The sequence below is a fragment of the Tiliqua scincoides genome, chromosome 6 (genome assembly GCF_035046505.1).
Source record: "Tiliqua scincoides isolate rTilSci1 chromosome 6, rTilSci1.hap2, whole genome shotgun sequence".
In the NCBI taxonomy this organism is placed as follows: Eukaryota; Metazoa; Chordata; class Lepidosauria; order Squamata; family Scincidae; genus Tiliqua; species Tiliqua scincoides.
Window position 1 is genome coordinate 59447417 of NC_089826.1, and position 20360 is coordinate 59467776.

The 20360-nt window shown below is 44.7% G+C and overlaps 2 protein-coding genes across 2 annotated transcripts; both read left to right on the forward strand.

The window, feature by feature from the left end:
• Nucleotides 1–1763: 1763 nt before the first annotated feature.
• Nucleotides 1764–8489, forward strand: CDKN2AIP (CDKN2A interacting protein). The gene is made up of 3 exons (XM_066632269.1): nt 1764–2164; nt 4707–4834; nt 5324–8489. The coding sequence occupies exons 1-3, from the start codon at nt 1881–1883 to the stop codon at nt 6526–6528; spliced, it is 1617 nt and encodes a 538-aa protein (XP_066488366.1). The 5' UTR covers nt 1764–1880; the 3' UTR covers nt 6529–8489.
• Nucleotides 8490–14645: 6156 nt separating this feature from the next.
• ING2 (inhibitor of growth family member 2) lies at nt 14646–19960 on the forward strand. Its single transcript, XM_066632141.1, has 2 exons — nt 14646–15037; nt 17034–19960. The coding sequence occupies exons 1-2, from the start codon at nt 14800–14802 to the stop codon at nt 17702–17704; spliced, it is 909 nt and encodes a 302-aa protein (XP_066488238.1). The 5' UTR covers nt 14646–14799; the 3' UTR covers nt 17705–19960.
• Nucleotides 19961–20360: the final 400 nt, after the last annotated feature.

Below are 20360 nucleotides of genomic sequence, written 5' to 3' on the forward strand. Positions count from 1 at the left end.
GGCATAGGTTCTCCAGGCAGAGCTTGGACTGGGAATCTGGCAAAACACCATCTCAACAAGGTGTTCAGAACTGTCATTCTCAATTGGAAGAATATTTCTTTTGTTTCTCACTTGCAATTTAAATGTGCAGAATTCTTCTAAAGAAGAAAGGAATTAACTTCAACACTGGCTTCTCCAGGGAGTATGAAAACACTGCTTGTTTCTGTTTTAAAAATACCATAAAATAACCACTCTATTTCTTCTTCTTCTGTCAGCACATGTGTCTCCAAGTCAGCAGCAACATGGTTGGGAAACACCCCACGTCATTCTTTGGGCAACAACTTGTATGGCACATAAAATAGGAAAATTCCTTTACTTTCAGCCCATGACTAGCCCTTTTTACTAAGTCTGTTACATTTTAGTTGAGGGATGCCAAACTCATTTCATACAGCCGGTCAAAGAGCATTCATCAAGCCTGCTAAAGACAGGGTGTGACATCATTAAACAGGAAGTGATGTCATTAAGAAGGTGATGGCCAGAAATAAGCACTTTGTTCTCATGTAGGAATTCATAAGCTGCAAATGACATAAAAAAAAATATGCAAATCCTATTCATATTTTCAAGATATGGGGAAGATATTTTCAAGATACGACGCTTACTGCCAGATAAGTACGGATAGGATTGCAGCCTCACAGCTGAGGACTGTAGCCTCAGAGCCCAAACCTATGCATGTCTACTCAGAAGTAAACCCCTCTATAGTCAATGGGGCTTACTTACAGGAAAGTGTGGATAGGATGGCAGCCTCAGAGCCCAAACCTATGCAGGTCTACTCAGAAGTAAGTCCCATTATACCTTACTCTGGCAGGAGGTCTGGTCTAGAGGGTAGAGCCTCCATTTGCCTGAAGATTAACATCCACAAGGTCGCCAGTTTGAGGCCACCGGCACCGTGCGACCTTGAAGCAGCTGGCAAGCTGCAGCTGAGCTGTTCCATCTGCTCGGAGGATGGAGGCCAGAATGTTAAACCAGATCGGAGTGTAACATCTTGAATGTGGTGGTTCTTGAAAGAGAGAACCTTCTTTCAATTTGTAAAAATCCCTGCGTGGATTTAATAAGCCTGCCTGTGTAAACCGCCTTGAATAAAGTCTTGAATAAAGACCAAGAAAGGCGGTATATAAATACTGTATATTATTATTATTATTATATTACTCTCAGAAGTAAGTCCCATTATACCTTACTCCCAGGTAAGTATAACAGGGTTGCAACCTTAAAGTCCTTTCTGCCCAACGTTGCGTATACTCAGCAGGGACCAATGTGTGCAAGGATGGCCAGGCAGGAAAGGGTTAAGACTGAACTACTGGGCTCTGAAGCGCCAGTCGGAAAGAAAGCTTCTCATTGGCTGGAACGAACCAATCAAATTCCGCTTCAGGATCGCAGAGCTGGACGAGGGGAAGGGGGCGGAGGGAAAGCACTACTGAGCTTAAAGAGGCACAAACTCAGAGCGAGCTATATGTAACTTCCGGTTCCCAGGCGCAGCAATTCAAAGGAAACGGAAGCGACTCCATTTTATTGCGGGCTATTACTCGCCCCGCACATGCTCAAATTCAAATGCTCGCCGGAAGTATGAGTTGTGATGACGTCACTCCACTCGCTTGTCTCTGCCGCAAAGGGCCCTGGGAAGCCAGCGCCGTCCTTCAAAATGAGACCAGAAACGACGTGACGCGCCGGAAGCAACGTCATAAAAAGTAGCCGGAAGTGAGGCGCGGGTTGTCGGCCGTCTCTGATGCGATCACGTCCGGTGGCGGATTTGGAGAGGCTGCTGCAGGAGTAGGAGCAGCGGCGGTTCGGGCGGGAATCGGGTCTCAGCGCGGAGAGCGAGCGGCGGCGGCTGCTGCCTGTGACCCATGGCCGAGGGGGAGGCCGCGGCGGCGGCGGGGGCCGGCCCTGCCCCGAGCCGAGGGGGCGAGCGGGCGGGGGAAGCTGGCGACGCCGGGCCCGGCTGGGTGGAGGCGCTGCGCGAGGGGTGCGAGCCGGAGCAGCACTGGAGGCACCGCCGGGACTTCTTGCTTCGGAACGCCGAGGGCCTGGAGCTGCCGCAGGGCGGGAAGGACGGCAACAGCAGCGCGGAGCTCCGGCGCCTGGTCTCCTTCTCCATGGTGTGGGCCAACCACGTCTTCCTGGGTTGCCGGTGAGTGGCTGGCCAGGCTCGCCCGCTTTGGGTCTTGTCCACACTTGCCTGGGAGTAAGCCCCGTTGACTGAAAATGGGACTTACTCCTGAGTAGACACGCTTAGGAGTGAGCTCTAAGCCTGCCATCCACTCCTCACTTTCCTGGGAGTAAGCCCCATTGACGATAATGGGACTTATTTTGAGTAGGTATGCGTAGAGTTGGGTTCTAAGCCTGTCCTTGATTAAGCCATTTCTGCCCAACGTTGCATATGCGCATCAGGAACCAAATGTGTACACCAGGGACATGCGGTGGGTGGAGAGGCAGGTGAGACAGAGCCTCCCCACCAGAGTCCTTTGAAAAGCGCTACCCTGTGAGGTGTGCAGGCTGTACATGTGGGTTGTGAGTGCTTGAATACTTCACATGCAGCTGTACTTTCCCAAGGACTCTCAGTGGGGAGGCTCTGCCTCACCTGCCTCCCCATCCACAGCATGTTCCTGGTCTGCACCTGTGTGCTGGGCAGAAATGGCTTAAGGATGCTTGCTCTAGAGTGAGTCCTTGAAATGCGCTTACAGGTTGAGCCTCATTGAGTGGGTTCCATTCCAAGCATATTCGAACAATAGCAAATCAATTTAAAAAACAAAGTTTCTTTGCTCCTGTGATTTAAAAACAGCCTTGCTGACCTTTGTGATGTAAAATAAGAGTCACACCTCAGTAAGATAAGACCCTATGCATACCAAGTAAGTGAGATAAGACCCTATGCATACCTACTCAAAATAAGTCCTATTATAGTGATGTAAGATAAGACAATCCATCTATCAGTCCTCCTCCAGGCCTTTACAAAGGCATTTCATTCAGTCCCTCCCTTCACCAATGCAAAGTGATCACCTTTCTTTCACATGCTCAGGGGGAAGGGAGGGGTTGCCTGGAGAGAGAATGATTGTTGGATTGTCAGCCAACTGCCCTTTCTTTCTCATCAAGGAGGCTATTGTTAAAGGACTGTTCTGTTTTTAAAACTGATTTATAGGGATGCATTTTCCCCCTTCTCCAGGGATCAGCACATTCCTTCTCATTTGCAAGGGTCATTCCTGTTGAGTCAAATCACTGTATAGAAAATCCATGTATAAATAGGTTGGACCTGTACACATAAAAAGGAAGGAGTGGTTTCCTAGTAGGGTCGTGTTGTGGGTGGTGAGGCAGAGCCTCCCCACTGGAGTCCTTAGAAAAGTGCTCTGCGCATGGGTTGTGGGTGTTTGGGTGCGTCACAAGGTGGGGGTTCTTTTGAAAGACTTTGGTAGAGAGGCTCTGCCTCCCCACCCACCACATGTCCCTGTTTCCTAGGTGGCGTTGTGATAGATCTACTTTGCTTTTTATGAAGCCAGTGCAGCTACATTCCTGTAGCTCAGAACTGCACAAGCTGGGGGCCTGATCCGCAGTCTGTGCAGATCCATTTGCCTGGTGAGCGGACCTTTCAGTTCTGCTTGGTTGCCATAAGATGTGCTTTCCGTTCAGAGGACAGGGACACTCTGGGTATTCACGTCTGCCCGGATATCCTGCCTTGCAGGCTTTTGGGACGCCAGGCAGACGACGTGATTGCCCAGAGCGTCTGTCTTACAAATGGAAAGGGCATTGTATAGTGTCTGGGCGAAACACTCAGATGTGGTCTGAACAGGGGACTGGATTCTGGTGTGCAGTACTCAAAGTTTGAGCGCTGCTGCTGTAGCTGGTTTGTGTACTGAGAACTGAGAAATGAGAGAAGTCATGGATGATCATCTGACAAGAATTGCAAGATGTAGGCTTTTTTCCATGGCTGAAGTAACTACTGTAGCCTGTCATGATCTGCCATGCAGTTTTATGAGTGCGCAGGCCCACTCTGATAATGCCTGCACTGGCTTTAATTTGGTGAGTTTACCCCTGTTGCAGAACAGAGCTTCCAGTTTTGCAGCTGTGGGCTGATAGGCACAATGTTTTCTTCTGTTTACATAAGCTTTTTGTTGGATCAGGTTCAGGGGTGCTGAAGTTAAAGCTGTTACCTGAATGTTTCTTTAGAGGCATTTGCTGTGATTGACAATGCTTAAAGTCAACCTGCTTTATGTTTGCTTGTGGTTTCACAAAATTGGGATATTCCCATTTGCCATGAGCACATCAGTGTCTCTTCTGATAAAATTGGACTTGCTATCTGTCTACTTAAGTGTTCTTTGAATAGGTCTTAAGAGACACTTTTGGTTTAACATGGCATGTACGTGTAGGTGCATGTTGTGTAGGTAGGAGAGCATTCTATTGCAGCATTGTGTCTCTGTTACTCAACATGGGTATCTGGGATTGGAAAGTACTTCAGCTTTCTATATGTAATAACCAAGTGCTGAAGTGTCCATACTAAGGAGAACTCTGGAAACTGTCTCCAAAAATTTCAATAATGCTGTGGTGGGATTTAGAATTTCTTTTGACATTAAAATAAATTCAGACACAAAGACTAAGATTTGCATGTGTCAGTAACAAAAATTAGTGATGATGGTCTAAGTTCTTCTCCACAGTGTTAACTTCTATTGTCTTTTCCTGTTCAGGTATCCTGCACAAGTGATGGAAAAGGTCCTGGACATGGCTGCAGGCATCACAGTGACTAATGCTCCAACCCACACTCTGAGAGATGAACTGGTTGCCAAGGTGAAACGAGGCATATCAAGTAGCAATGGTTAGCAGATCATAGCTGTGCAAATATATATAGGAGCGTAGTAAAATGAAAACATGTTTGCCCCTCAGAAATTGAAACTAGCTTCATTTTTTAATTTGTCAAGACTTAAGAATTTAATTTTTTTATCTGATAAATCTTAAAATTGCAAAAATGTGAGCAAGTTGAGTTTGCTTTAATTGGTGTAGAACTGTTAACTAGCCTGAGACCTTCTTTCTTTATGTTAATCTATTTTAACAGTTTTGTGACAGTAATAATCTGATTTTAATCTAAACAACAAAACAATTGGGTTATAATAGCTTATGTTTTTAAGGCAAGTGAACATCACTGATATACCTGTCATAATATAGCAAAACCCAAATATTTTATTACACACATTGTTACATTTTGAAGTAATTAAGATTCTTCTTTTGCTGTAGATTTTGTTTGATTCAGATAAGGACAGTTAAATTTACTCAATTACAGACATAATTTGTGTATACTTCTTTCTAGAAGGGCCAGAAGAGCCTCGCAAGAAGCAAGCTGTTGGCACAAACAAAGCTTGTGAAGTTAGTGGAAGTGATGCAAAATCTGTTAAGGCAGAAATTCCCATGGAAACAAACACTGAGGCTATAAAGAACCCAGGAAAAGAGGCAGCTAAAACCCCAGAGAAGTTTCTATCTTCATCCGTGGCCCAGAAGGCGGCGCCCGCGGCATCTTCATCCGTGGCCCAGAAGGCGGCGCCCGCGGCATCTTCATCCGTGGCCCAGAAGGCGGCGCCCGCGGCATCTTCATCCGTGGCCCAGAAGGCGGCGCCCGCGGCATCTTCATCCGTGGCCCAGAAGGCGGCGCCCGCGGCGTCTTCATCCGTGGCCCAGAAGGCGGCGCCCGCGGCGTCTTCATCCGTGGCCCAGAAGGCGGCGCCCGCGGCGTCTTCATCCGTGGCCCAGAAGGCGGCGCCCGCGGCGTCTTCAACAGGAGTAAGAATAGACCCCAGAGTTGCTAATTATGAATCTACAACAACCACTAGGCACAAATCTGCTCGGGCTTCTTTGCCTGGTCCTGAATCAAAGATGAATTACTGCCTAACCAAACCTTCAGAATCCAAATCTGAAAATGCGTTACCAACTGAAAAGATAGTCAGTTTGGAAGGAGCTGCAGTGTCAGCTTCAAAAAGCAGTTCACACACAAGTGCAGTTCCTGCCAAAGTACTACGCAAATTAACAAGTGACGATGCAAAAGAGAGGCAGCCATTTTTCAACAGACTGTACAAAGCTGTTGCTTGGAAGTTGGTTGCTGTTGGAGGCTTTAGTCCAAATGTAAATCATGTAGAACTCTTAAACTCGTCTATTCAGTCTGTAAAGGCAACATTAGATGTTGATTTTGTTCCACTGAAAGAGCTTGCAGATTTACCTCAGAATAAAAGCTCTCAGGAAAGTATGGTTTGTGAACTGAGATGCAAATCTGTGTATTTGGGTACTGGCTGTGGAAAAAGTAAGGAAAATGCTGAAGCAGTTGCTTCAAGGGAGGCATTGAAACTATTTCTGAAGAAGAAAGTTATTGTGAAATTATGTAAAAGGAAGTACAAAGGAAAGGAAATTGAAGATTTGGTGCTTCTTGATGAAGAATCAAAACCTCTAAATTTACCTCCAGCTTTAAGAAATCCTCAAGAGATATTATACAACAGTGAAGCTGTCACTGTTGATACTAGCAAATAATGTTCTGTCACAAATAAGTGAATTACTTTTGTAAACTAGACTCCCAGATATTTTGTACTTTTTGATTCTCAGTTTTTCAGAACAGATACCATTCTTTTCACTCAGTAGCAAATGTAAATAATTTGTTATAGACATAAAAGCATACAAAGGTATGCCTTAACATATATAGCACAATAGAGTGCTGTTTTATTTGCTAAATAGTCTACTTAAGTCTTCTATTTTTTAATGAAACAATTACGGTACAGTTTGCTGTTCAATACAGTCTAATTTTGTAACTCTTACATTTTGGTAGCAGTAATGCTCATTTTGGAACCCTTATACTTTTTTAGCTGCAGAGGAAGAACCATTGTACATGGATGGTGGAAAGTTATCTAAAAAAATTCAGTCAAACACTGAATCACTTGCTTCAAGTGTGTTGCTTATAAAGTTAATATGCCTGTTTAAAAAGAAAACAGTTGATTCAGATTATTTTAATGAAGTAATATTTTAAATCTTAATTAAAAATGATGTGCTGGTCCTATTTTACTATCATACTTGCAAATTTTCAGTACATAATCACCAAGGTTACTTATCACTAAAAACATCCTTAAGCATATTTTTCTTATTTTGAGAGAGACTCCTTTCACCTTCTTCAATTAAATACAACTTTTTATATTATGCATATTTTCCATCTGCTATTCTGTGGGGGAAAATTCTGCAATGCTCGTGTAATATACTTTGCTTTCATTAAGTACTTTTAACTAACAGTCCTTTTTATTTCTTTAATTATTTTTAGTCTTAAACACTGTAGTGTTAATTTGCAACTTCTACAAAGCACATGAATTCAATTTTATTCTGATTTCTGGATGTCAATATGTATTGACAAATAAGTTCACTGTGTTCTGGAGAAAAAAAATTGTTGCACTACCATACTAAACAAGATACAAAGCTCTCCAATAGTGTGTTGCTTGCTTGCATATAAAGGCATTGTTCCACCACCTGCTATAGTGAGACATCTTTTGGGGGGACTCTGAACAATGGGGACTCTTCAGTGAGTTGCTGATTTCTTGTGATAGGTAGGGACTGAAATATGCTTCCATAGGCTTTATAGTAGATGAGGTTAGTATATATCCAAATACTTTCAGTCATGTTTCTGTGAACTAATGCTGAATATCATTTGATTGTGCAGCAGCCGTTAGAGAATAGAGCATTCTTCTCAATGAAGAATCTTGATGAAAAGAGATGCTTGGTAAGCTCCATAAACACAATGGAGCTTGCAGTTTTTTTGCCCCCTTATCAGTAATCCTTCATGCTGCTTGATTACTTTGTCATCTCAGAACTGCTGTCAAAGACAAAGGGCACAGTACAAGTCTTCCTATGCATCTACATTGGTTCTCTGATTCATGGCTTATGCTGATTTCTTTTAATATTTGTTTTTAGAAAAAGTATTAAAACTGTTTTTGAAGCATTTCCCTTGCAATGCCCTAGTTTGTGTTAATGGGCTTGTGTTGGAGTATTAAGTATAATTCCCATACATTTTTTAGCAGTTAAGAACAGAATAATCTTCCATCACCACCATCTCCACATAGCAGATAGTTTTGACTATAGGTTTTATGTGCAATAATATTCCATGCTAGCTAGCTGTGCCAGTTCTAAAATCAGGACCAAGGCAATTATTTTGAAATCAAGATAGCAGTTCATCATTTAGCCTAGCAATTGAAATACTAAGTAGCAAATTATAACAGTAAAAATGAACCTTTCCTGAAGTTGCTTAAGTAATGGGAGTATGCTTGATCTGCCAAAAACACAGTATTCAGATTTATACATTCTATTCAAATGCATTTGAAATGAGTATCTTGAGTAGGAGTGGTAGATACAAAAATAGTTACTCAGAGAAATGATGTGATGGGTAATTGGTTTGTTAAGGAAAAATGGCATCCCATGTAAAAATATACTTCATTTAAATAAAGACATTTACAATAGCTTGGTTTCTACTCAGATGTAAATGAATTAATATTCTATTCAGAAGTGGTGGGAAAACACCATAATTTTGAGTCCAGTTTTTATTTATAAATCCAGTTTATTTCCAGTTTTATTTATATCCAACTGTATATAACATGAACTCTCAGGCAGCCTTTGGGAAAGAAGGGCCAGACTTAATCATAAACCAGGGGTCTCCAAACCCCAGCCCAGGGGCCAGATGTGGCCCGCAGCAAGCCTCTGTCCCGCAAGCCAGGCTCTTATCCCCTGAAAGCCTCTGACCCATTCAACTGAACACAACCAGCTGTGCTCTGGTTGTGTCTGGAGGGTGTTCTGAGGGCCAGAGAGCTCATTCATTCATTTATTCACTCATCTAAGTTCCATCTCTAATTTATTTAAATTTTATACTTAAATTCTTTTTCCAGCCCTCAACACCATGCCAGATATTTGATGCGGCCCTCTGGCCAAAAAGTTTGAAGACCCCTGAACTAAACAACTGCAGCTTAGGACCTCACAATCCTCAGGTGTTACCAAAAAGGGCTGTTATGTTTTTAAGGGGAATTATTATATTACCCTTTTGGAAACTTCAGGATCGCAGGCTAGATAATAAGACAGCGTAATGCAGAGAAATTCCTTTTTAGCTTGAAAAGAGGAGACTGGGAGAAAGATAACTTTCAATCAATGATTATATTTTTATTACAAAAACACACAGGTAAACATAATGCACATGGAAAATAGTAAGTATATGTTTCTTGGTTCCTAGTACTTGGATCCTGTGTACCTAGCTTTATGGTGGTTGCATGTGCCGTGTATTTGGTGCATCCGAAGAAATTAGAAAAGGATAGGTTGTAGGGAAGGATTTTAGGGGTCCCTGGTCTGCATAACCCAGTTGCTAACTAAGATGGGGAGAGAAGGAGAAATAGGTAGGATAGAAGGGAGGGAGTTCCAGACGCAAGATGTAATTACCTGTCCTGAGAAGCAGTTGGGGGGGGGGGAAAGAGTCCTATGGAGGACCTCTGCCTTAAGGGCAGCCGGAGAGAGAGAGCATGTGCTCGGAGCCTCTCTTTTAAAAGGGTTTTTGCTGACCCGGATGCTGACCTAGAATAACCCTGATGTGTCCCAGAGCTGATCTGGATGCGCATGCTCACTACACACAGTGGGGCACTTGGAATATGTTAAACATTGAAAGGATCAAGAAGTCAATTATCAGCAAGGACTGGCTTCCTATGTGGGGGAACTCAGCCAACCCCTGGAGGCAGTTTGCATAGGGTACTTAAGAGTGATTGAATCACAACAATAGAACAATAGACTTCTTCCTCTGGAGGTGCCAGCGGACTTGTTTTGCATATAGGGTGAATGGATCAGGAGACACTTGCATATAGCTAAGTGGGGGTTATGCATTCCATGCGCTTGTGGCTTGATTTGATTGTGGCCTGTATGTTGAGGTTTGGCCTACATATTTTAGTAACCAGATATAAAATCACTTGGAAGGAAAAGATTTTCACGTATCACAGGGGCCTCAAAATTTTCAGGTTTTTGGGAGGGGCACAGCTTTTAAAATTCTGTGTGCTGAGGATGTAGATCTCAATGGCTTGTGCAGCAAACTTTGGTGTAATTTTTTAACAAGGGTCCTCCGATATAGCTTAGGGCAGTGTTCTTCAGCCTCAGGTTTGGGACCCCAGTGGGGTTGAGAAGCCTCAGTTGTGGGGTCACGGCAATTTTAGGGGAATGAAAAAAGTTGAAGACAATTAGACAAGAGCACCACCAGGTAAAGGGGAGCACCACACTATCTGGTGTTCCCTTTCCACTACCAGAAGATTGTGTCCCAATCCTGCTCAGTTTCTTAGCAGTTGGGTTAAAAAAAAACAACTCAATAGTGCCAGGCTTCATGGTTACTTTCTGCTCTCTCTAATAAGAATATTTGGCTACAGTGAACAGTGCTGGAAGGGCATTATGGGGACAGGGAGAGAGTGGCAATGGGGGCAGGGCAGGTAGATAGGGTCTGGGAGGAGGATAGGATTGACAGTGGGGTCCCCAGTCTCATTCATTGAGGTCATGGCACAAAAAATGGTTGAAGACCACTGGCTTAGGGCCTCACCAAGTCTAAAACTGGCAGTGATGTAAGTTACATCAACAGTCTAGGGCAAAATTACCATTTTGCAGCCTTAAGGTCCTTTTGAAGAAACTTTCAAAGGCAGCACCTGAGAGCCCAATCCTATTCATGTCTACTTTGAAGTTCCATTATAGTCAATGGGGCTTACTCCTAGGTAAGTGTGGGTAAGATTTCAGCCTGAGTGTTTCTGCTGTAGAAGTCCCAGCAGGAACAATCCAATATATTTTTAACAGTGCTTAATTTGAATTTCTACATCCAGAGGGTGGTGTGTAGTCATGTGCTCCAGCCTAGAAAGCCTTTCCAGTTCTCAGCAGGTGGGAGCTGGTGGAGTTTGAAAAGCACTCTGCACATGCTTAAAAAGGGCTCTTCCTGCCTTCCCAGCACCAAGTCCTTGTGCTGGAGAAAGGACTGGCTGCCCCAGTGAAAGCTGGCTCAGATAAGCCCTGAGCAGGAAAATAGGCACTTCCCCTTCTCTTGCTCCAAAGATGCTTTTGCTGTCTTTAGCAGCACATCCCTACTTGCAAGGGCTAGCAGTGCATTGGATTCATGCAACCCTGGGAATTTCCCTCCCAGGCCAAAGCTTGCACAGTAGAATGTTCTAACAGCAGTTCCAGCTCGCTTCCCCTCCCTCTTGAATTTGAGAGAGCCTATTTCCTATTGGCTTGCTCTTGGAGGGGGGCTCTCATTTGCATAATATATGCAAGGCTGATTAGCATAAAGGAAATATTGCCTTGACCTTCTGTTGTAAATAATCGCTCTCCAAAGAAACTAGAGAGAGAGCGACCAGGACACTTAAGAGCTCTGTATCACGGTTATACTGTCATGGTTTCATTCCTTACAGTGGATTTTTTTTTTTCATTCACCGTAACCTAAAATGGAGCAAATGCCAAAGCTTTATAAAGTGCATGAACAGCCGTTTATGTTTGGAGGCGTTCCGAAGACCTGCTTTCCAGGCCACGCACGGAGAACGAGTGTTTCTCTTGGGTCTCAGCACCCGCCTTGGGGAAAGTCCCCGGACCTTGGGCAGAGAGTGCCGCGCGCTTTGTAGCCCGCTGTAACCCGTCCCGCAGGCTCACGTTACAACCCCCGCCAGGAAGCCCCCAGGGCCGAGCGGGTGAGCGCGGGAGGGGCCTCTCGTCACCCCCCTCTAGTTACGCAGGTAGTGCGAGTGTCTCCCCAGGGGGTCACCGCACCAACAGAACGGGGCTCATTCTCGGGACGCCCGCCTCATTTTTACTTCTGCTCAGAAGTCCCATTATTGTCAATGGGGTTTACTCCCAGGAAAGTTGAGTGCAAGGGAAACTTTTACCTACCCCCAGGTAAGTGTGGACGAGCCCAAGGCTGCAATCCTATTCACACTTTTCCTAACCACACTTTCCCCTGGAGTTAACCCCATTGAATTCAATGGGGACTTACTCCCAGCAGAGTTTAAGAGCGCTTAGGCTGAGAGACCTTAGACTGCAATCAATGGGGTTTATTCCCAGGAAAGTGTGGATTCAATGGGGACTTACTCCCAGCTAAGGGAGTAGACTGCAGTCCTTTCCACACTTAGCTGGGAGTAAGTGCCCATTGAATCCAAACTTTCCTGGGAGTAAACCCCATTGACTCCACTGATTGCAGCCTAAGGGGGCTTACTTCTGAGTAATGTTATCAGAGGGGCACAAAGTTTCTTTTGGGACCCCTCCCAAGGGGGTGGACAGGAGTAAAATAAACTGGGGGGAGGGTGGCAATGGGGATTGGCATAGCAGGGGCAGGAAGGGGCCAAAACAAGATGGGGGGTGGTGGTGGTGGCAGCCAGAAAAGTCTTTACAGCCCAGATCTACCAACTTCCCAATGCAGAGCCCAGGTCTACCCACCCATGCTGCATCACCAGCTAGATACAGTAATACAGAAAACCAGAACTCACTCTTAAGTATCTCTAAAATCTTTTAAATATAGAAAATAACTGTGGAAAATTAGCATCATCATATTTAGGGTCACACTAAGGGTCACAGAAAGTGGCCTGGGTGGACCAAAAGTTACTTCTGCAGCAGCTGTAGTCCCATAGCTGTGTCCCTGAGCTCCCATACACTCCTTCATGGCAAGTGGATCTACATGCCAAAAAGCTACTGTAACAGGCGAGTTTCCTCCCAGATTTGTCACCTTATTAAGAGTATCATGTATGCATTCCTCAGCCCGGTGCTTATGGTTTGTGGCAGCCCCCAGCATCCCATGTGGGAAGCAAGTCCAAGTGAGATTGGAAAATGTAAGATCCCAGGAAATTTCCTGGCCCCTCCTTTGGGTCCTGGGTCTGGATACAAATTTACCCTTTTACCCCACTTTCATGGGTTCAGATGTAAAGGACTGTGTAGTCAATTCCCTTTCGCCAGATCATTGTTTTTGGAACTCACAAACACACTCCCACTGAAGTGGCAAAAAGCCCTGTGCCAGCATTAGGAAGCCAAGATTTCTGGATGTTATGGTTGCAGTAAGAACTGTTTGGGCTTACTGGTTGTGGACTGTGAAGATTTTCATTTCCCAATGTTTCACCCACAACTGTGGTGGGCATTTTCAATGAGACTGGAGGTGAGAACCACAGTCCATTCATCTCAACCCAGGGCAACTGACAATAACTGTCCACTGATCTTGTTCACTGTGTGTTCCTTAAAGGACTATCTTTCTGCAGCCCAGTTCATTGCCTGTTCCAAATTCCTGGATTCTCATGGAACATGAGAGGCACTGTTGGTTGCTACAGGTTGACAAATCAGGGGTGGCTGAACATGTGGCAAAGATAGGCCATAGGATGAATTGCCAACACGCACTTGGGCTGTCTACCGACAACCACCCAATACCACACTCAAATTTACAGGAAAGTATATAGAGGTACAAAAACACTGCAACAATATGAACAGGAAGGCTTTGAGGATCAGCAAAGCTTAGTTACCAGCCCTCAGAAATACTAGCATAAATAATATGTTTAAATAAACCACATGAAATTCATATATACGAGTGTTTTTTAGCCTTTATTTTGTCTTGTCCTACATTTTTCTTAGATGTCCTACATTGTGGGGTGCCTCACCCCCTTTTTCGGTTATGACACCTGGTCACCCTGCACAGACAGCGCAATCCACATGCATGGCTACAAGGATGCAGATACCAGATGGGCTTATATTACTAACCTAGGATTGCAAGCCTAGGTTTCTTATTTGGAAGTAAGCCCCATTGACTATAGTAGGACTTAATTCTGAGTAGATATGCATAGCATTGCAAGCCTCAGGCTGCAATCCTATCCATACTTACATGAGAGTAAGCCCCATTGACCATAATGGGACTTACTTCTGAGTAGACATGCATGGGATTGGGCTGTGAGCCTGCAATCCTATCCATTCTTACCTGGGAGTAAGCCCCATTGACTATAGTGGCATACATAGGATTGGACTCTCAGGTTGTGATCCTATGCACACTTTCCTGGGAGTAAGCCCCATTGACTACAATGTAGACATTCGTCGGCTTGGTCAGAAGGTACGTTTGGGACTGAACCCCCAATCCACACTTTGGCTCAGAAAACTCCATTCCCTTCCGAAATCACACGTGCCACCCAAGGCCCCTTCCCTGGTTCCGCCCATCGCCCCTCCCCCTCTTGTTCCGCCCGTCGCTCTTCCAGGTGCGCTCAGCTGCAGGCAGGACCGCGGGAGGCAGAGGATGGCGCGGTGCAGCAGCAGTGTGTCCGCTGACGGGATTGGCTCGCGGGTTCTACATCTCCGTCCGTCCTGACCGGTGATTGGCTGAGAGAGAGCGAGAGGGCTTGAGCGTTCCATTGAGTGCAGGGAGAGGAATGGAATAGAACCCCCGAAAGGGTTCTGTGTCCCTTTAAGAGCCAAGCCCCGCCTCTCATCCCGCCCCTCCCGTTTGTCTTCTGACGTCATCGCCCAGACAGCTAATCGGGGCGCCCCGAGAGGAAGGCGGGAGAATGCGAACCGCCCGCGCCTTATAAGGAGAGGGTCTGGCGCATGCGCAATGCGCTTGTTGAGAAAGGGGGGTGCGGAAGGAAAAGGAGGCGGGGAGTTCCAAGTGCGGGAGGGAGGAGGCGCCTTCGCCTCAGCCGCGCTCCAGAGGCGCCCACCTTCGGGGCTTCCGTCGTTCCCGGACCCCCTTCCCCTCCCGCTGTGTGGGGACCCGGGTCCGCCGAGGGGAGGCAGGAGCGGGTGTCACGCCGCGTCATGATGTTGGGGTCGCCGGGGCAACAGCCCGGGGGGGCGGGGTCTGGGGCGGGGGCGGCCACCGCTGTCGCCGGTGCCGCCGCCGCCTCGGGGGGGGTAGCCGCCTTCCCCTGCGGAGGGGCGTCGGAGAAGCTGCTGGCGCGCTACGTGCAGGACTACCTGGAGTGCGTGGAGTCCCTGCCGCTGGACATGCAGAGGCTGGCCTCGCTCCTCAGGGAGATGGACACGCGCTGCCGAGGTAGGGCCCGCCGCCGCCTCCCAGCCTGAGCGGGCAGGCGCGGGGCTCTGAGGCGAGAGCCTGTCCACGCCTGCCTGGGAGTAAGGCCCACGGACTCTGTGGGACCTGCTTCTGAGTAGGCAGGCAGTCTCCTCCACGCTGACCTGGGAGTAAGGCCGTTGACTCATGGGGCTTATTTCTGAGTAGGCATGCAGAGGAGGGGGCTCTGAGGCTGACAGCCTGTCTACACTTACCTGGGAGTAAGCCCCATTGACTATAATGGGACTTACTTCTCAGTAGGCTTGCAGAAGAGGGGACTCTGAGGCTGCAGTCCTATCCACACTCACCTGGGAGCAAGCTGCATTGACTATAATGGGACTTACTTCTGAGTTGATGTGCATAGGATGGTGCTCTGAAGCCTCAAGCCCCTCTGCACTTGATTGGAAGTAAGCCACATGGTCTATAATAGGACCTATTTCTGAGTAGATGTGTGTGGGCTCTGCCATCCTCTCTACGCTTACCTGGCAGTAAGCCCTGGTATCTATAATGGGACTTACTTCTGAGGAGATGTGCATAGGATTGGATTCTTAGGAGTGACTCCAATTAAGGCTGCAATCCCATCCACACTTTCCTGGAATTAAGCCTCATTGGCTACAATGGGACTTACTTCTGAGTAGACATACAAAGGATTGGGCTTTCAGTCTTCGTATGTGCCCCCCCTTGCCAAACACTTGGAGGGGTGGAAGCAAATGGCCGTTCCTCATTTCCTCCCCCCCCCCAAACTTCATATCCACCTTAGGACATGGTGTGATCCTTAATTGGGGGAACTGGGTGTAGGGATGAGCACTGTGCCCGTGGGTGGGTGGAATGTCCTCTTTGGTCATTCATAACCTGTTTTTCTCCTCCCCCCACTTTTTCTAGTGTTAAGTGAGTTGGGGGGGGGCAAGGCAGTGTCTGAGAACCCAATATGCATGTCTACTCAGACATATATTCTGTTATAGTCAATAACTTACTCCTGGATAACTGGATAACAGTTGTGACCTTAATCTGTGGTCTGCTTTTAAGTCCCAAATAGATGGTGGAGTTCATGATACTGTGATCAGAGCCTCCTGGGGGGGGGTACAAAGTTTCTTTTGGGGGACAAAAGAGGTTAGGGGAGGGTGGGCACAGCTGGAATGGTCTTTGTAGTCCAGGTCTACTGAATTTTCTACTGTGGAGCCCAGGTCTGCCTGCCTGCATGGCATCAGCAACTAAATATGGTAATATGGAAAACCAAACACACTCCTAAGTCTTTCTAAAATCTTTTAAATATAGAAAATCATTGCAGAAAATTAGCATCGTATTTAGGCTCATACTAGAATGGAAAGTATCCTTTGTGTATCAAGCTTACTTCTGTGGTTTTGTTCCTGAATTCCTATGCACTTATTAATGGTAAGTAGATCCACAGGCTGAAGAGCTACTGTAGCAGACTAGTTTCCTCCCAGATTCAACACTGTGTTGAAAAGCATCCTATATGCATTCCTCAGCCTGGTGCATATGGTTTGCAGCAGCAGCAGCTACCATGCCCTTAGTAGTGCCCTGAGTGCCCCATGTGAGCAGCGAGTCTGGGTGAGATAGGAAAATGTAAGATCCCAGGAGATTTCTGGGGCCCCTCCTTTGGGGCCTGGGTACAAATTGCCCACTTTATTGCCTCTCATGGACCCTGACTGTGGCAAGTGAATGTTGCTCCATAGGATCTGGTAGCACATACTGGACTAAAAGTTCCAAGATGCCATCTTCAGTGTGTGTGTTTTGTCATAATTACACCATGATTTTTTTTATCCTAACATGATACTACCTGAAAGTGTACTGTATTAAAAGGTTTGGGGTGCACTATTCAAATCTTATTAAATAAATAAGATTTCAAATATCATAATAAGATTATTTGATAATAAGATTATCAAATTTCTTGATATGAAGTCAGTAGTTTGGGTAGTTCTAGTGTTTCATGCAGTTCTTCTGCTTTCTTTTTTGGCAGATGCACTAAAAGAAATTGATGAAGTGTATGAGAAATACAAGAGCGAAGATGATCCAGTTCAGAAAAAGCGTTTGCAACAGCATCTTCAGCGAGCCTTGATCAACAGTCAAGAACTTGGGGATGAGAAAATCCAAATAGTTACTCAGATGCTTGAATTAGTGGAGAACAGAGCCCGTCAAATTGAGTCTCACTCACAGTGTTTCCAAGATCTGTCAGATACTGAAAAACCCATTGAAAAGTCAAAAGTGGATCCTTGTCAGCCAGAAAGATCTTCACGAAGGCCACGTCGGCAGCGTACCAGTGAAAGTCGTGATATATGCCATTTAGCAAATGGAATCGATGAGTATGATGACCAGCCACCTAAAGAGAAGAAATCCAAATCTGCTAAGAAAAAGAAACGGTCCAAAGCTAAACAAGAAAGGGAAGCTTCACCTGTTGACTTTGCAGTAGACCCTAATGAGCCAACTTACTGTCTCTGTGACCAGGTGTCTTATGGAGAAATGATAGGATGTGACAATGAACTGTGTCCTATTGAGTGGTTTCATTTTTCATGTGTGGGACTCACGTACAAACCAAAGGGGAAATGGTATTGCCCAAAGTGCAGAGGGGACAACGAGAAGACTATGGATAGATGTACAGACAAATCCAAAAAAGACAGAAGATCGAGGTAGTCAATGCTCCAAATGCATTGAGAGTGGCTTGGTTTTTATTAAAAACTGTTTAATAAACAGACCAGTATTTTAGAATAATGCATAAAACTATGCAATAATTTTTAAAATCTGCAGTACTAATGGAGTATTAATAGATGTTAGTACTCTGTTCTTGAATATTCTGCACTAAGTAACCAAATTCTTGAAACAGGGTCACATGGGAATAGCACAGAGGGAATTCAAGAGTTCTGGTTCCCTCACTCTTTTAATTGCAGAAATCTGGTGATGCCTGATGAAGGACTGGAGAGATAATCATGTTAAGACTGATGTGTTATCTATTGCAGCCATAACTTTAGTCCATTATATCTAATTCTGCTGAGGATGGTTTGGTTCTATGATGCTTTTAGTCTTCAGAGTATTACAGGTTATATTCATAACTGAAGTATACAATCTGCTTGTTTTTTTCAAGATGATAAGCCAATCTGCTTCTTTATTGCCTTTCATGTGCTTTACATATGTCGCAAACTTAATTTATGTTAATCTTGTGGTGGTGAGTTTAGAAACCTGTTTAAAGAAGATACGTAAATAATGAAACAGTGATGACTAGAAAAATTCTACTCGGCATCATAATGAGAATCTGGAACTGAGGTTTCCCATTCTGCTCCCTAGCCTCTTTATATCTCCTGTGCTATCTTGCCACTGACTCCTGGGAAGACAGCAGGAACATAAAATCATGTTGAGAAGTTTAAAGATTACAGTGGATGCATAAATATTGAAATATCTTTCAGTCAGAAGACAAAATACAGCAGATTTGCCTAAATCAGCCTGTTAAACGACTTTGCTCAGCCATAAGAGTCTGGAGAACAGTAAAGTGGAGTAGGTAGTTAAAAGCAACTGCCCTCTTATATTAGAGGGCTACAGTAAATGGGAGGGAAGAGGTGCATTTCTCAGAAGTGTGGTTGGTAATAGAACCTTACAATAAGACCCCAGAATATATTTTTGGAGCACACAACTACTGAATATGCCCCCTCCCCCAAAAGCAGTCATTTCTTTAATAGTACTTAGTGCCAAACTTGGTGATGAACAGCCATAGACTAGCTGTCTAACAATGCTGAAGATTTTTCCAGACAGTATTTATTCTTAGGTGGTTCAATTTGCATTTTGCAGATGATATGATGTGCATGCAAGGCAATCGCAGTGTAAACTAAATGGATAAACAGCCTGAGAACAAATTTCCATATCCTCTGTGAAACAATATTTCTGTGGCAGCTAACATCTATTGTGTTGGCTTGTGTATTTTATTGAGCTTTGCAGAAATTCTGGGGAACACAATTTATTTTCTTTTACTGCCTGTGATTCAGTTACTTAAGATGGACAGCTTCATTTGTAATGGTGAGAAGCAATATTTCTGGGACATTGCAATATTACTCTCCTGGGAGCTGCCTCTGTAACATATTAGGAATACTGGCTGAATCACTACTTCTGTGCTCTATAGACTCATAGACTTGTTTCAACTTCGAAAAACCTGAAAAAGTGTATTATGAGTTTGTATATGGTGGACTGATAATGAACAGTCTGCCAATCAGACAGAAGTAACCTTCCAGAAATATGTCTTCTCTTGTTCAAAGTCTTTAGGAGAAATGAGCTGCAGGTTCATGAAGTAATAGTAAATGTGTTTTTATTTTGGATGTCTAGTTGCTTTAGTTTCCCTGTCTTGAACGAAATCAGGCAATGGACAGGAAAACAAAATCTCAAACTTCTAGCATACTGGTGTAATTGTGCTCCCTTTTCCACATCCTGGAGGAATTGGTGGTGAGAATGTGTCACATATTGTACAGTACTATAACTTGATGCCAGCTTGTGTGATTTGAAAGGGTTTTCATTTTATTGGCTAATCTTGAGGGTAGTATTAAGCACATACCTTCAATGGATTATTAAACGAGTGTGTTTCAGTTCAGGCAAAATAATTCTGCAACCAGGTATACTGTGCATCATATGCACAACTCTGAAACTAGGAATTCCCTCCTGGTGTCTGTTATCCTTGTCTTCGCTACTTCTGATGAAACCTGACCCTTAACCCTAACATTAGCAAACTGGTAAAGTTCCTTGTTTTTAAGAAACTCGTCACTGCTATGAAGTTCCATTTTGATTTTTAAAGTAACTTTGCTTGTTGTGGTTTGACAATCTCCCTCTCAGTTCTAAATTTTGTAAGCCTGGGCACGCTAGAGTGTACCAATTACTCTGAATCCAATCTTTCGCATGCTATGGTTTATGAATAAAAACCCTTTTGGTTCTAGATATGAAGCACAGGTACTTTGTTTTTCATGTTGTCCCCCTCAATAATATTTTTTCTCTTTTAGAGGTTTACTTTTAAACTGGGTTCCAGAAAGCCAAATGAATGTGCAGTAGACACCTCTACGCTTGCACAGAGAGGCTGCTAATTCCCTTCCACTGCAGCCCCTACTACATTTCATATACGTAAGGGGCACAAGCCTCTGACAATTGCTCATCCCCATCTGTCCCCCCTCTATTTCTGGGTCCTATGACGGTTGAAGGAGAGGTTTTTGCATACTCACTTCTTATTTTCAATCCATATGTGTCAATATGCAAAAACGAGTATATATCAAGAGCAGTTCCTATGTACTCACTTTGATTTGGGTTTGGGAACACTGAAATG